This window comes from Tiliqua scincoides, chromosome 4, assembly GCF_035046505.1.
Source record: "Tiliqua scincoides isolate rTilSci1 chromosome 4, rTilSci1.hap2, whole genome shotgun sequence".
In the NCBI taxonomy this organism is placed as follows: domain Eukaryota; kingdom Metazoa; phylum Chordata; class Lepidosauria; order Squamata; family Scincidae; genus Tiliqua; species Tiliqua scincoides.
In genome coordinates this window covers 160886080-160901014 of record NC_089824.1, presented here as the reverse complement: position 1 = coordinate 160901014, position 14935 = coordinate 160886080, and the positions used below count along the sequence as shown (strand labels likewise).

At 44.9% G+C, this 14935-nt stretch overlaps 1 protein-coding gene across 1 annotated transcript; it reads left to right on the top strand.

Annotated features, from left to right (window-relative positions):
• The first annotated feature begins 6636 nt into the window (after nt 1-6636).
• LOC136648789 (cytochrome P450 4B1-like) lies at nt 6637-14330 on the top strand. Its single transcript, XM_066625025.1, has 4 exons — nt 6637-6765; nt 10169-10233; nt 12461-12543; nt 12817-14330. The coding sequence occupies exons 1-4, from the start codon at nt 6648-6650 to the stop codon at nt 12983-12985; spliced, it is 435 nt and encodes a 144-aa protein (XP_066481122.1). The 5' UTR covers nt 6637-6647; the 3' UTR covers nt 12986-14330.
• The last annotated feature ends 605 nt before the right edge of the window (nt 14331-14935 follow it).

Genomic DNA, 14935 nt, shown 5'->3' with positions numbered 1-14935 from the left:
AGGATGGAAATGAAAATAAGCTTCATTCATTGGCAATTTGATTGGATGCACTAGTTATGATTATGTGTTACCTTTTATCTATAATGTTTACACACAGTCACAAGGAAGCGTCTTGTCAAATCTGTTCTCTAGAGGGCTTAGCCTCCCTTCTTTCCCCAACAATGGCCCTAGTTCTGCAGAAAGTACCGCTGGACCCCACCACCAGGGTGGCTTGCCTTTTTGAATTGCAGAGATCCTCCTTCCTCCCTGCTCCAGTCAGCAGCTTCATCAGCTACAGCAGAACCTCTCAGCAGCTCCTGGGCATGGCAGTCTCTGTTCCAGCAGTCTCCATTTGTTTGTTTGGTCGGTCAGTCCTCCAAACTCTGTCCTTTTGCTTTCTCAGTTTCTCCAACCTTCTACTCCCACACTCTCCTTTCTCCAGGTCCTGCTTTTATACCTGAGGACCCTGTTGCCTTCAAGTGGTTGCAGTTGTGCAGCAAACTCACTACAATCTAAGGTCCTGGTATGAAGCCCATGCTTCCCTGACCAGTCAGAGCAAGGGGCCAGTGTTGACACGACACCCTATCCTGCAGTTGGGTGGCACTCATGGAGGCTTCCTCAAAGTAAATGTTCGTTCTCTTACCTCGGAGCTGCATTGCCCTTATGTCAGTGCTGGAAAGTTCCACTCCAGGTGGAACTGCATGGAGAGGCTTAAATGGGATTCAGCACCCAATCTGGTTTTGCCCGGTTAATTCAGGCGTGGCTGCACAGGTGTTAAGGTAGTCATGCTATCACAGTAGTTTACAGCTTGCCCTGAACCAGTTGTTTGCAAACCAGGCCTGGCTGTGCCAGAGCAAAGAGCTAACAGTTCAAACATACAGGCTAATCTCAAGCCCCACTTTCCAACAGTGTTTTTACAAGTATTATTACACGAGAGAGGCGTATAGAACCCTCCATTTCTCCAGATGTTTTCCATTTGTAGTGCAGGCTCATCCTGGCTAGTCAGACTTGCACTTCCACACATTTGCAGAGGGCTGCAAATCAAGCCTCAGACTGATTCTCAAGATTATTCATTTCTTGCCAGCTGACTTCTTCACATTCCTTCACTCCTCTGCAGAGATCTGTCAGCAGCCTCTCTGTCTCTCTCCGTCTCCCATCCAAGGCAGCAAATCTTGCTTAGCTTCTGAACTCAGAAAGGGAAACGGTTTGCCCTCCAGACAAGACCTCCTGCCTGAGCACAATGCAATATTCCTTAATCATATTTGCTTACATATTTACTTATTGCTTACACCCAATGCAGATAAGGTAATAAGAGAGAGAAAGGAGTCCCTGAAGAATGAGCAAGAACTTGAAAAGATCCGAAAGAAGAGGCATTTGGACTTCCTGGATATTCTTCTTTGTGCAAAGGTGAATGTTGTAGAAACTCATTGGTAGTTTCAGTTCAGATTGGACTGGAAAATGTTGAGAGTTTTCTCATGCAGTTTGTAGAGCCATCACCACACAACCTGATCCCTCCACTTCCTCAAGGAGCTCATCCAAATATTACCCTTCGCTGATCTCATCTCTCTAATAGAAGAGTGTCAGACCAGTCGTCCACCCCCCCCCATTTGCAAAAGTAATAAGAAGTTGTCGTGGGAAGTGTGTGGGGAAATGCTGGAAATGCTTGAAAAGGCAAGTACCGGCATCTTGAATTGGGCCTTAAAGCTAATTGGGAACCTGCACAGCTTCCACAACAGTGTTTTGTGTTCATGTCTTCCCCCCCACAATCCAACCCCCTTCCAGCTCAGAGTGGGTAGTGCTGCTGAAGGAGTGCATGCTGCAAGTTAAGTATCTAGGCAGCCCAGATAAGTAAGCCCAGGTGAGAAACTAGGCAGCCCAGATAAGGACTCATTTACCCAGCCCACATAAGATTTATTTACCTCTCCATAGGCTGAGAAGGGCGTTCCAGTTGGGAAGGGGGGACAGGATACACCATGTGTGGCTGCCCATATTCTCCCCCCAACCCATTTCAATCACTCTCTGATCACCCCCACCACTGATTCACTGGCAATGGTGGAGATCCTGTGGGCTGCTGTCACCTGTGCGTGGACTTTTTACTGGTGGCAGGGGACCAACAGATTGCTTTCCCAGATCTGCCAGTATATGCCCTGGGTAGGATTGGGCCCCCACTATAGGAAGTGTGTTGCAGCATTTTGCAGCAGCCTATGGCTTCCAGGTTGTCTCTAACCCTTCGAAGAAGCACATTACGGTAAAGGATCCTCTAAGAACAGGGATGACAAAAAATAAGGGCCCAGTCCTATCCAACTTTCCAGCTGATGGAGCCATGGTTGCTGGACTCTGATGTTAAATGGCTCTTAGGCTCTTTCTTTGCCCTGCAGGCCAGGCATTAACTGGGGGTTTAGTTTTTAATGATAACCCTTGAGGTTCAGTGCTGTCCTCGGAGATTTGTTTTTCCCAGATTGCCCTTCTCTGACTAGTCTTTGTAATCTGGGATGGTGTTACGTGAAAATCCCCTTTTTCCTTTTAAGTTGTAATTTTTATATCTGGTTATGTTATTATGGACTAAGATATCATACAGGCCAAGCAAACAAGCCCAATTTCCAAAAACCTGGTAAAGTCACAAGTTTACACAGCCTCTACCTTTCCATTCACACAGCATGGGAGGAAGACTCCCGGCAACAAAGCCTAAATCATTGTTTCTAAGCAAAGTGTCTCCTAATCCAGTCACTGTTATGCAAACCCATTAAACCTCAACACACAGGACAATCAAGTCAAGTCAAGCTCATGGTAATCACATCCCCATCCAAGGAATCTGGAAAATTGTTATCTCAATCACTGTAAATTGTTGCTTATTGTTGTCTATTGTGTAAGTTCTCCTAGCTAGCAAGCCATTAAGCAACATCCTGACTCCAAAGTCCAGTGGCAACAGGAAGCAAGCTACTCCCCCTCCCCCAGGAGGTCAGACCTGGCTGATAAGCTGACTTCATCATGTCTTTCTTGCATGCTCCACGTGTTCCACTGTGTGTACTGAGCACGCGCATCTAGGACAGCTCTAGGCCACATCCGGGTCATTCAGGTCAGCAAAAACCCTTAAAAGAGAACTTCGCCACATGTTCTCTCTCTCTCTGGCTGCCCTCCAAGGCACAGGTCCTCCATAGGACTCTTCCCCCCTCCCCCCCCAACTGATTCTCAGGACAGGTAACTATATCTTGCGTCTGGAACTCTCTCCCTTCTATCCTACCTATTTCTCCCCTTCTCTCCCCATCTTAGTTAGCAGCTGGGTTATGCAGACCAGGGACCCCTAAAATCCTTCCCTACAACCTATCCTTTTCTAATTTCTTCGGATGCACCAAATACACGGCACATGCAACCACCATAAAGCTAGGTACATAGGATCCAAGTACTGGGAACCAAGAAACATATACTTACCATTTTCCATGTGCATTATGTATACCTGTGTGTTTTTGTAATAAAAATATAATCGTTGATTGAAAGTTATCTTTCTCCCAGTCTCTTTTCAAGATAAAAAGGAATTTCTTTGCATTACGCTGTCTTGTTATCTAGCCTGCAATCCTGAAGTTTCCAAAAGGCTAATATAATAATTCCCCTTAAAACATAACAGCCCTTTTTGGTAACAATGGTGGCAGCAGATACAATTTACCAAAGCTCTTCCCCTGTTCAGCTGTTGGTCCAGTGAGGGGAAAGTGGGAAGCAGGAAAAGGTGCGTGAGTGCTAACTACTGGGTGCTATTCTAAAACTCTATCTATTCTAGAATAGAACTCTAGTTCTGTTCTAGAACTCTGTGGAACCATGCACCGCATTGGCCAGGGCTCCAAACAGGCACCCCCATGCACCATCACCTGGGCCTATTGACTAAGAAAAAAGCAGTGCCCACAAGCCCCAGCACAGTCAACTGCCCCAGAAGGTCACCATGGTGACAGATAGGTAAAGCCACTGAGAAGTCGAGCAGGACCAAGAAGGATGCACTGCCTGTTCCTGACATTTTTTATATCCCAGGCAATAGCCCTCCCTTAATGAAGCATTTACCATCTTCCCTGCTTTAAAGGAATGATGGATTAAAATTATCCTGTTGAACCTAAACAAGCAGTACATTGGTCTCACAAAAGCCATTCAGCCCTGTTTTCTCTGTCTTGTTAGGATGAACATGGAACTCCTTTATCAGATGAAGATCTGCGTGCTGAGGTGGACACTTTCATGTTTGCAGGTCACGATACCAATGCTAGTGGGATTTCTTGGCTCCTGTATTGTATGGCCCAGAATCCTGAACATCAACAGAGATGCAGAGAGGAGATAAAGGAGCTTCTTGAGGAGCAAAAGAATGTTCAATGGTCATTCTTCTTCCTCTTTCTCTTCATCTTTACGCATATATCTTCGAGATTGTAGTCTTGATTTTTCCCAAGGTTTCTAAAAACATGGTAGAGAATAGCATTGTTCAACTGTGTGCATGACAGAAGTCAAAACTGCAGATGAGGTTAGGAAGTCTTTGACCACAAAGTGTAGGCTGAATAAATTCTATGGAAGTCAGTCTAACTGTGTACAAGATTGCAGCCATTGTGAGGCAGAAAAAGGGTGCTTGCAGCTAAACATTTTTTGTGTCAAAAGATCACACCTCCTTGGGGGAATATCAGCTGTCTGAGAATCTGGAAGGGGATCACAGCAGGCAAAACTAGTCCTGCATGGATGCCATGGTCCTGATCCTGACCCCCGCCTGATACTCATACAAAGATACCTTAGCAAAAACAAGCAGACATGCTCAAGTTGTGTTTAATATAACATTTAGTTTGGCCTTGAAAAAGGCATTTCCCTTCCAGTTTAAAATATCCTATTCCAAGGAATTGGTGCAGAAAGCAACTGTCCTCCTAGCCCATTTCTGTCTCCTCTCAAGCAGAAGAGGAGCAAACTGCCAGTTGATTGCTGCTCTACAGCTTAACTCTCAGTCCTGGTGAGCTTAAACCTGTACCAGGATGCAGCTCTCTTGGATGGAGCATGAGGACAGCATCCACACATACTTCAAACTTCTCTGTGGTTGAAAGGATTTGAGGGCAATCTTCTGTAAAGACAATTTTCCTGCATAGCTGAAAGAACTAAATCTTGCTCATTCCTTCAACTCAGCTGTCACTCACATAACTTACGTATGACTTTTGGATCTCAGATCTTCCTATTTGAGTTGCTGGAAATGAACTGCTTGGGGTTTAGATCAGGAATGGCTTAGACCAGGGGTTCTCAAACTTTTTGGCTGTAGGGTTGCATCATAAGTCTGGCACAGTATTGAGGGCTGGAAGAATAAATTTAAATAATTAAACACATTAGAGACAGAATGTAGATGAGTGAATAAATGAATGGGCTTAAAGTTCCAGGATTTCTCCAAGTCCCAACACACACCAGAGGAAAAAAACAAAAACACTTAAATGGACTGCCATTCCCCATCCCCAGTTTACTTAAATGAAAATAAATTTTGCAGAATACAATTCAGCAAAAGAACAGAGGCACACACAACAGAGGAAGAGTGGAAGCAAAGATCTCTTGGCAAACCAGCCCAAAGCACTTAATGCAGGTTCTCCAGAAAAAATTAGCCTTGTCCCCCCAAAAGTATAACTTCCTTCAGTTCAAAGCACTCTCATAATAACAGAGAGAAGGGCGCTGGAGATCTTGCAAACCAGCCCAAAAGCACTTTAAAAAAAAAAAAAGAGAGAGAGGGAAAGGGGAGTTGATGAAAAGATCTTGCAAATCAGACCAAAAGCACAAAAATAAAGACCCAGAGGGAAAGGGGGGGCAAGGAAAAGATCTTGCAAACCAGTCATTAACATTAACAGTATTTATATACCGCTTTTCAACTAAAAGTTCACAAAGCGGTTTACAGAGAAAAATCAAATAACTAACTGGCTCCCTGTCCCAAAAGGGCTCACAATCTAAAAAGATGCAAATGAATACCAGCAGACAGCCACTAGAACAGACACTGCTGGGGTGAGGTGGGCCAGTTACTCTCCCCCTGCTAAAAAAAGGAGCACTCACTTGAAAAAGTGCCTCTTACCCAATTAGCAGGGGTTAGTCCAAAGCAGTCTCTGCTACTCCAGCTGACTCCTGAAGCCTCTTCACCTGCAGGCTCTCCTCCTCCAGCTGGCTCCTGCAGCAGCTCTATAAGGAGGCAAGCGGTACTCCCCTTACCTCCGGAGAGTGTTCTGAGGACTGGAGAGCCTGCCTGGTCCTCAGAACCCCTTCTAAACTTCTGGGAGTTTTTCAGTTTTTCAAAAAAACTGATGTAACATTTTAAGGCCTTAAAAAGACTTCTGAAGCTTCCAGAGGGCTTGTCCAGCCCTCCAATGGTCTTTTAAGGCCTTCCAATGTCACTTTCTGTTTTCTCCCCAACCATCAGACCATCCTCTGAGGGTGAGTGGAGCACAGCTCCACTTGCCTGCAGAGGACTGCAGGGCCTGGGGAGCTCCTGGAAGGCCAAAGGCTCTCTGGCACTCAAAGGCTTGCTGCGGGTCGGATGGAGGGTCGCTGCAGGTTGCATCTGGCCTGTGGGGCAGGGTTTGGGGACCCTGGCTTAGCTCATGGATTTTTGTGTTGGCATTATTGTTTATAACAGTTTATGAGATTGAGTTCCAATATGTTTTGGGGTGTCTTCCAGGAATGACCTGGGGAAGATGACTTACTGCACTATGTGTATTAAAGAGAGTCTTCGGCTTTACCCTCCAGCACCCCTAGCAGGTCGAGAACTGAGTGCACCTGTGACATTTGCTGATGGACGAAGTTTACCTAAAGGTCTTGATCTCTTCCTTCTCCAGACTTTTATGCAATTCTTCCCTTCCTCTTGGGACTTTGTTTTTATGCTTTGACTTTCTGTTTAATTGGATGGTCTTTTTCAAGTATCTTCTTGGGCCACAAAAGCTGACCAGAACTTTCCCTCAGGTCTTTATATATGAATGGCTGAATGACTCTACAAGGGAGCTGCATTTTTTAATCTTCAGGGAAGCACCAACAGAATCCAACAGCTGCAGGAGACAAAATAGTTAAGAGGAATCTACTCACAGTCCCAACATATTTTGAGCATCTGCCTCTTCATCAGTGGAGTAAAAATACACAAAAAGAATAAATAGGACTTTCTCTTTGTAAATAAATCAAAATTAGCATAATGTAGCCACTAACCTTTTTTTTTTTTAAAATACAAAAAAGGATAATAATGTTGATATACTTACAGCATAATCCTAACTAAAAAGCCCCTGTTGATTCAGCCCGGCCAACAGAGTGCATGCTGCATCCTGTGGGGTGGAGAGGTTGTTGGGGTAAGGGGGAATGTTCATCCCCTGGAGCAAGCCTCTACTGCTCAAACGTGAGATCTTCTCCTCAGATCTGCACCAGCCGTTTTGCCAGAACAGGTTTGAGGAGAGGAAGGGAAAGGGGAGAAGGAACAGGGTTTGGATCTGATCCAGGTCACTGCTGCAAATTGCTCCCACCCTCACCCTTTCAGTCTCCTGCCCTCCCCCTCCCTGCTCAGAAACTTCCCTGATTTCCCCCTTCCCCACCCCATTCCACTCCCCTGCCCCTTGTCCACCTCCTACAACAGCTTATCTACCTCAGATAAGCTGCCTCAGTGCAGGTCACCCTCTGCGGCAGCATGCCAGGGCCTCCACTGCCATTTGCAGTGATGTCCCCTGAAAGGTTGCTGGCGTCATGCTGTTTGCAACCTTGTGAGGTCTTGTATGCTGCTGTATATGCCTTTCTGCGGCTGTAAAGGCTCAATAAGATTGGACTGCTAAATAGAAGCTGTAAAACAGAGAGGCAAAGAGCAGGAAGGTCACAAACATACTTACACAATGTTCTCCAGATTTGAAAACCTTGTACTATTTATCTTTAAATTCTGGACTCATGCAAGTCTCTATAAGAAATACTTTGCCAAACCGTTTTATTTGCTGTTTTGCAATGCACTTATTTACAGTCTTAGATGGGTAGAGGACACTCTGTTCCAGAACCACCATTCAGAGCGTGATACCATAGTCTGCCAAGACTGAAGGATGCCAACCCATTTACAGTCTTATCAGTGAGCCTGAACTGAGAAATATTCTTGGTGCTCTTGCATCAAAATGATGTTTGTTCTTCAGCTGTTTTTTTTTTAGTTTTTTTAGTTTTTTTTTTTTTTAGTTTTTAGTATTTTTTTAGATTAAGAGCAGATGCTTGAAATGCATTGGCTGCCCTACCCCCTCCATGTTACTGCATGCAACTGAGCACACATTCTTCTGGATCGGGTCCTGAGTCCCAAGAAATTCCCTTAGGACTGTTGCCCCAAACCTTTACTTATTACAGGAAACCCAGATGGCTGAACTGGAGAGCAGGATGTTCAGTTGGGATTTTCCAGGCCAGGTCAAAAGGCTGAAATTGGGTTCACATGTATTTATAGCACACCAATTACTAGAGAAAAATCAGAAAATATGACATTTTAAATCATTATGGCAATTACATGTTATTTGACTTTGGCTTTGGCTTAGAGTAGGGGTTCGCAAACGCCTCAGGAGTAAAACAAGGGGAGGGGGGAATGTAGCAAGGGGAATGCAACCCCTATGGAGGTTTCCGTGGGGCTCCCTGCACCCCAGCAGCCTGCTTCTTTGTTATGTAAGTAAAGGTAAGTCCCTGCCCCTCCCCAAAGTGGCATGATCCTGGGGATTGTGTCCTTGCATTCTCCCCTCCTAACCATTAAAGGGATACAGGCAGAGGTCCTTGGGCTGGGGCCTCGCAACATCCCAGTTTGAGGACCTTTGTGTTAGAGTTTAGATGAATTCAACGAATGAAGAGGAAGGAAGTTTTCTCCCCCCCCCCTTTGTTTTGTGAACCAAGTTCAAACAGCTGCCCTAACTCTACAACCCTGAATCCCATGTTCATTCCTATCTGTGCAGAAGTGCCATCCAGGTGGAGATAATTTCAAATTGTAATCCTATACATTCATCAGGGCAGCTACAATGAAGATATATTCTCTGCAATAACAAGCTGCCTTATAGCTCTCCTGGTTTTCAGATGGGAATCTTTTTCTATCCTACCCAGAGATGAAATGCATAGCAGGTGCTCTTCCACTCAGCTACAGCCCTTCCATGGTTTTCTTCTATTTGGTAGTAAGACTACTACAGACAGAGCTGCTTCTTTTACCTAGAAACACCCTCTCCTTTCCTGCCTTTACATGGAATATTAAGAAGAGTCCTGGTGAACTGAAAAGCTAAATCTTTACTCTATGACCTATATAATTGAACAAAAGAAGATTGCCTTACAATCGTTTTTGGTTTTCTGTTTGACTAACAGCCACCTACCAGATAAAGGGTGAGAAAGAGAGAGAGAGAGAGAGAGAGACCCTGTGACTGAAATCAGTTATGCAGACATGTCATAGAGTAGACTCTAGGACTTGGAGTAGGGGTTATTCATGCATTGGTTAATGTTTCAATAACAGGCCAATCCTATAAATCCTCCACTGGTGCAGCCACTTCAAAAAGGAGCATACTGTATCCAATGCGGGACAGATGAAGACGCTTGGGAGAGGAAAGGGGATACCTCCCCTTTCCCTTATACCTCCATAAATCTCCTGCTTCGCAATGTGTCTCCTCAGATCTGCGCCAGCAATAATATAACAAAGAATATTGCTGGCGCAAGTTCAAGGAGAAAAATGGGAGCGGGAAGACTCTTGATGGAGGGACTAGGATCCAGCATGAGCCATCACCACCGGATCCACCCCCTCCCACAGCCCCCCTGCCCTCTGTCCCTCCCCTCTCCTTGCTCGGTTTTGCCCCTCTCTGCCACTGTTCCACCCTCCCCTGCCCCATTCTGCCTCCCACCAGCTTACCTGCCTCAGTGGGCCCTCTGGATCTGCAGACATCAGTGGGAAGTCTCTGGCATTCCAGCCAGCGCTCCTGCAGCACACTACTCTGTCAGTCAGAGTTTGCCACAAGTGGAACACTGGTGGTCAGGCCCAATAGTATTGTGCTGTAAAATAAGATAACTGCTTGTTGATGCCAAAGTTCTTTATCATGCCTGTGAAGCGTGTGCATACGCCACCTGCCCAACTTAGTTGTGATTTGTCAGCAATTCCTCATTTACTGCTAGGGTCATTAAATGCTCCGCACGGTAGGGAAACACATCAGGGGGACTACTGTTCACAACGGATCACCTTTTCTCTCTTTCATCACAGGTTTTATTGCTGCATTGAATATTTACGGTCTTCACAGAAATCCCGAAATTTGGGACAATCCTGAGGTAATAACAAAAGAAGAGTGTGATGGCCACAAGGTCTTTTCATTGAGGCTGCAATAACTGAATGTGTTTAGTGCTGGAATGAGAACAGGATGGGGAAAAATATGGGAACAGTTCTGAAAGGTTATCTGAGGAAAAGAGGCTGGTGGATCACATTGAAGCTGTATAGAAGTGTTTTACATAGCAAAATGAAAGCAAAACATGAGGAGAAACTCTCCAACCAAACAGTGGCTAGGCAACTGTAACACTTAAGGATAGGAATGAGTTAGAGTCCAGTCTTGAGCTTCCCGGCATCCGCTGGAGCAGTGGCACCAAAGCAGCTATGGCTGTATCAAGTGGGCACTGGGAAGCAGCTGGAGGTCTCCTCAGGGGAAGGGAACATTCGTCCTAAGCCCTGCAATGGGGCTTCTCAAGTCTGTGCTGGCTATTTAGCCAGTTCAGACTTGAGAGATTCTATGTCGGGACTTCCGGCCCATTGGCAGCACATGGCAGAGAAGAGTTCCATCCCACGCCCACCCCGGTTCCTCCCCCCACCCTCTCCTTCCTTTGCCCATGTTAAGCCCTCCCCCCACCCCCCAGAGGCCACATGGCTGCCTGGCGGTTGCATTTACTACTGGCAGCAGCGCATCCTCTTCCTGCTGGCGCTGGATCCTTTTGGCCGGCACAAGTCCCTTTTGTGTCGACATAAAGTACTTTTGCACCAACATAAGGGGAGTTAGGCTGGCGTACGGACCTGTGCCAGTATCCCTGTGCTGACATGGGCCCTGGGCAGGGTGAGCTTGCATCACTGAGTTTGGCTGGCACCGTGGTCGGGGAGGGGTGTGGGGAGGAGGCACAGGCCCTCTAGAATACCTGTTCCAGTGCAAGTTAGGATTGTGTCCTCATATGAATCTCCCCCCTTTCTACCCCATTACAGACTCCTTTATTAACCACTCACTGCCACCACCTTTCCTCTGGTAAGGTATATGCGTGGAAAACACAACCAAATGTTAAATTGCTCACAAAAAAGGGGTCCTTTGGTAGCTGGGTAGGATTGGGCCCTAAATCCCTCTAACCTTGAGGCTATTCATTAGGGCTGCCTAATTATGAGAAATTGATTTTTTTTGGCAGATAAATACATAAATATTACTTGTAAATACATAGAAATATTATTTCTAGATTAACTGTATTTAAGTCTCATAAAGCTAGGTGGGTCCTGATAGAGCGTCATTTTAAAAAGTGGGTCCTGGTGCTAAAAGGTTTGAGAACCACTATGCTGAAGCGTGACTCTGCTGCATGATTAATAAGAAGCATCTCTAGAGCTATGTGAACTTTAAATAACTGGATTTTGAGAGAAACAGCAGTATGTTTGGGATGCTGGAGTTTTGGACAAAACTGTAACTGATAATAACAGCAGTGATTCTCTGGACATGTTTGTCTTATTCCATCTCCAGTCTGTAAAACACGTGCACTCCCTCAAAGTTTTGCATAAGTCTCATAATCCCAGAGAGCAGTGGTAGGAGGACTTCTCCAGCGTATCAGATGCCTTACTGCCTCCGTACCCTAAACAGTTGAGGTAGCCATTTACCCCTTCCTATGTGGCCCCCACCCCCACACTCAAAGTCATGCATTCCCTGGAAAGCAGGCTGGCTTCACACTTCAGGACTGGAAGCAAATCTCATAATCCTAGGGGAGCAGTGGCAGGAGGACTTCCTCATGATCTGACAATGCCTGATCCAGGGTATCAAATGCCATCCTGCCTCCATACCCATGACACACCCAGTTGCGTGCCAACAGGTACAAAGAGCTAGAGCCACACTCGGTATCTGCACCCTCCTCCATGGCTGTCACTGTCATTCTCTCTCTTGCATTCCCAGGATTTAAAATGGAAGAGGGGAATGGAGCAGAAAATGATGTGTGAAGCAACGGACAGGACAACAGCTGATTTTAGAATTTTGGTCACAGTCAATTTAACTCTTTCCTGTCCTTTGAGTTGCTGGGGGTTGCATTCTTTTTGTTGGCCCTATGGGGTTTAACTGATCACCATTTTTGTGGCTTTTAAATAATTTTTCTCCTGAATACATTGGTCATCTTCCACCTTATATTAAAATTGTGTACATATTATGACTTCTTTGCTTACTATGCTAAGCATACCAGTTTTCCTGAAGAAATACTCCTCCTTACAGCCCTGACTGCCAAGATCACTGGCCATGCTGGATCGGGCCGACCTGACTTTTGTTTTCTGCTCCAGGTTTTCAATCCTCTGAGGTTCTCGCCAGAGAATTCATGTGGTCGTCACCCATATGCTTTCCTTCCTTTTGCAGTTGGACCAAGGTAAAGATGCTAAAAATGTTATAATTTACGCTTCTTTTGAAGATTACATTATGAAGGAGTCTCTACCATTATTTTCTCTGAAAGGCAAGACTGCATTCAAGACCTATAAACTTCTAAAGGGATCTGAATCATAATTATATATCCAAACACTTTCAGATGTGACCCCATCCCTGACCCACTTTCCAAGATTAATGGGTTTTCAGCTTAAATCCATGAAGGGCCTTTTTCTCTCTATTCACAGTGTAATATTGTCGTTTCTTCTTTTCTATGCAGGAGCTGCATTGGGCAACACTTTGCCATGAATGAGCTGAAAGTTGCTCTGGCCTTGACACTTTTACGGTTTGAGCTATTTCCTGACCCTTCCAAGCCCCCCATTCCCTGTTCACAGATGGTCATCCGCTCCATTAATGGGATACATGTGAAGTTGAAGGCTCTTCCCTGATAGCACAATGGCTTAACCCACCTTCCCTACTGCAGTTAACCTTATGAATGTGCAACAGAAACAACAGCATATTTTTCTCTTCTTTGTATCATTTACCACAGAAACTTGTGTATCGGTTGATCTCACAGATAAGTTGAGGGCAGGTTTTGAGGCAAAATCATGGAATTTTCTGTGACCCTTGGATATGTCAGGGATTAAACTTAGGGGAGTGTCTGACTAGAATTTTGTCTGATTTTACCCAAAGCCAGATCCTGAAAAAAAACCTACCAGTAATTGTTACCTAAGAACTGTACAGTCTCTTAGGGCACAATCCTAACCCATGTTCCAGCACCGACATAAGGGCAATGCAGCTCCGAAGTAAGGAAACAAACATTCCCTTGCTTTGAGGTGGCCTCCTTGAGTGTCCCCCAACTGCAGGATGCAGCACGCGTCCCATTGGCACAGCTATGCCAGTGCTGGAAAATGGGTTAGGATTTGGGCCTTAATTTATTTAAAAAATTCAGTAGACAATGATATGATACATTTTTATTCATAAACTTTAAATTCTGGTCTTCACAACCTTTTGGTAAACACTATCAGTGTATGTGCAATGTCCAGTCCTTCCTTAAGGTGCCTGCTGTGTTCAGCCAAAGGCTCAACATGTAGCATGCAACTTATAACACATAACTGGGAGTGTGCAGTTCAGTTCACAGTGGAGAGATAAGCAACAAGGACTGAGTGTGAGCAAGTGCAGCTACACACAATTGCAACCTGGTTTACTCAGAAGTAAGTCCATTGCTTTCCATGGGCATTATTATTAAGTAATGGTGCACTGAATTGCAGCCGCAGACTTTATTTCAGATGGAAATGAGAATTACATCCTGGTGTTTAAAAAACCAGACCACTGCCAAACATTGCAAAATGGAACAAGGGTGCAGAAAGATCGAATGTGATCCTGCCAAAGAGTATGAGACTTCCTTGATTGAAATGGAATAGTTGAGCCCTGGCTTACTTTTTTCTCAGGAGGAAGGAGTGAAAGAGTTAACTTTGGGTGCAGCTTTTTGAGACTAATGCCCTGGTTGCCCTGGAGACCGGTAGCCCTTAATTATCTCTGCATTGTCCTCCTGCTTGCCTCTGGGCTTCTCCTGGCAGCCTGAACAGCCCTGATGTCTGAGTGACCCCCAGATAAAGGGAGAAGATGATTTACAGGTAGAAATTTCTTGACAAATAGGCAAGTATGTAAGGTACTTTTCCCAGCCCCCCCCCCTCGCTTGTTGTCTCTCTTGTGGTATCATATACCCTGTCAGCCTCTCAGGGTAGAGACAGGTCTTCTCATTCTATGCACATGGGCATGAATGGAGGTATAATAATAAAAATGCTTGATATTGCCGCAGTGGTGATGCTTCCTTTTTTTCCAGTTCTTGGCAATAAAAACTGGCAGATATCATACATATTAGCAGTGTCCAGTGTGTGTTTGCCCTTTTTATGGACCGCTTCACAACCTGATCATGATGGAATAGAACCATTGTCATTCCAATTGTTAAAGATATTGTAGTGCTTCCAAAGGTACATTCAGCATTTTTCAGTCTGTTGCTATTATCTGCTATTCTTACAGCAATTTTTAGTACAAAATGTTTTAATCCGACATTCAACTGACTGGTAAAAGTCTAATTAAGAAGTTCTGTAGAGCATATGGATATCTCCATAGGCTGGCCCAGGCATTTTCCAGTAAATCTTCAACATTGTTCTAGTTCATTGACTAGACACAGCATTTTACTATCATGACATCTTCAGAATGAAAGACAGGGTGGTTCAGTGGTTAGTCAAAGTTGGATTTGAGAGCATGGTCAGCTCCTTAACTAATGACTCTTGTGTTCCCCCTACTTTCAAAGTAAGGGAAGGATCATTAGTAGTAACTGTGAAGCTTTTAAATGTATGTTTTGTGGTGACTTCCCAAAGTACTAACTGGGT

Coding starts and splice junctions, on each gene's coding strand:
- LOC136648789 (XM_066625025.1), top strand. CDS start 6,648: ATGACTTACTGCACTATGTGTATTAAAGAGAGTCTTCGGCTTTACCCT. Junction 10,234..12,460: donor AAATTTGGGACAATCCTGAG/GTAATAACAAAA, acceptor TTTCTGCTCCAG/GTTTTCAATCCTCTGAGGTT. Junction 12,544..12,816: donor CCTTTTGCAGTTGGACCAAG/GTAAAGATGCTA, acceptor TTTTCTATGCAG/GAGCTGCATTGGGCAACACT.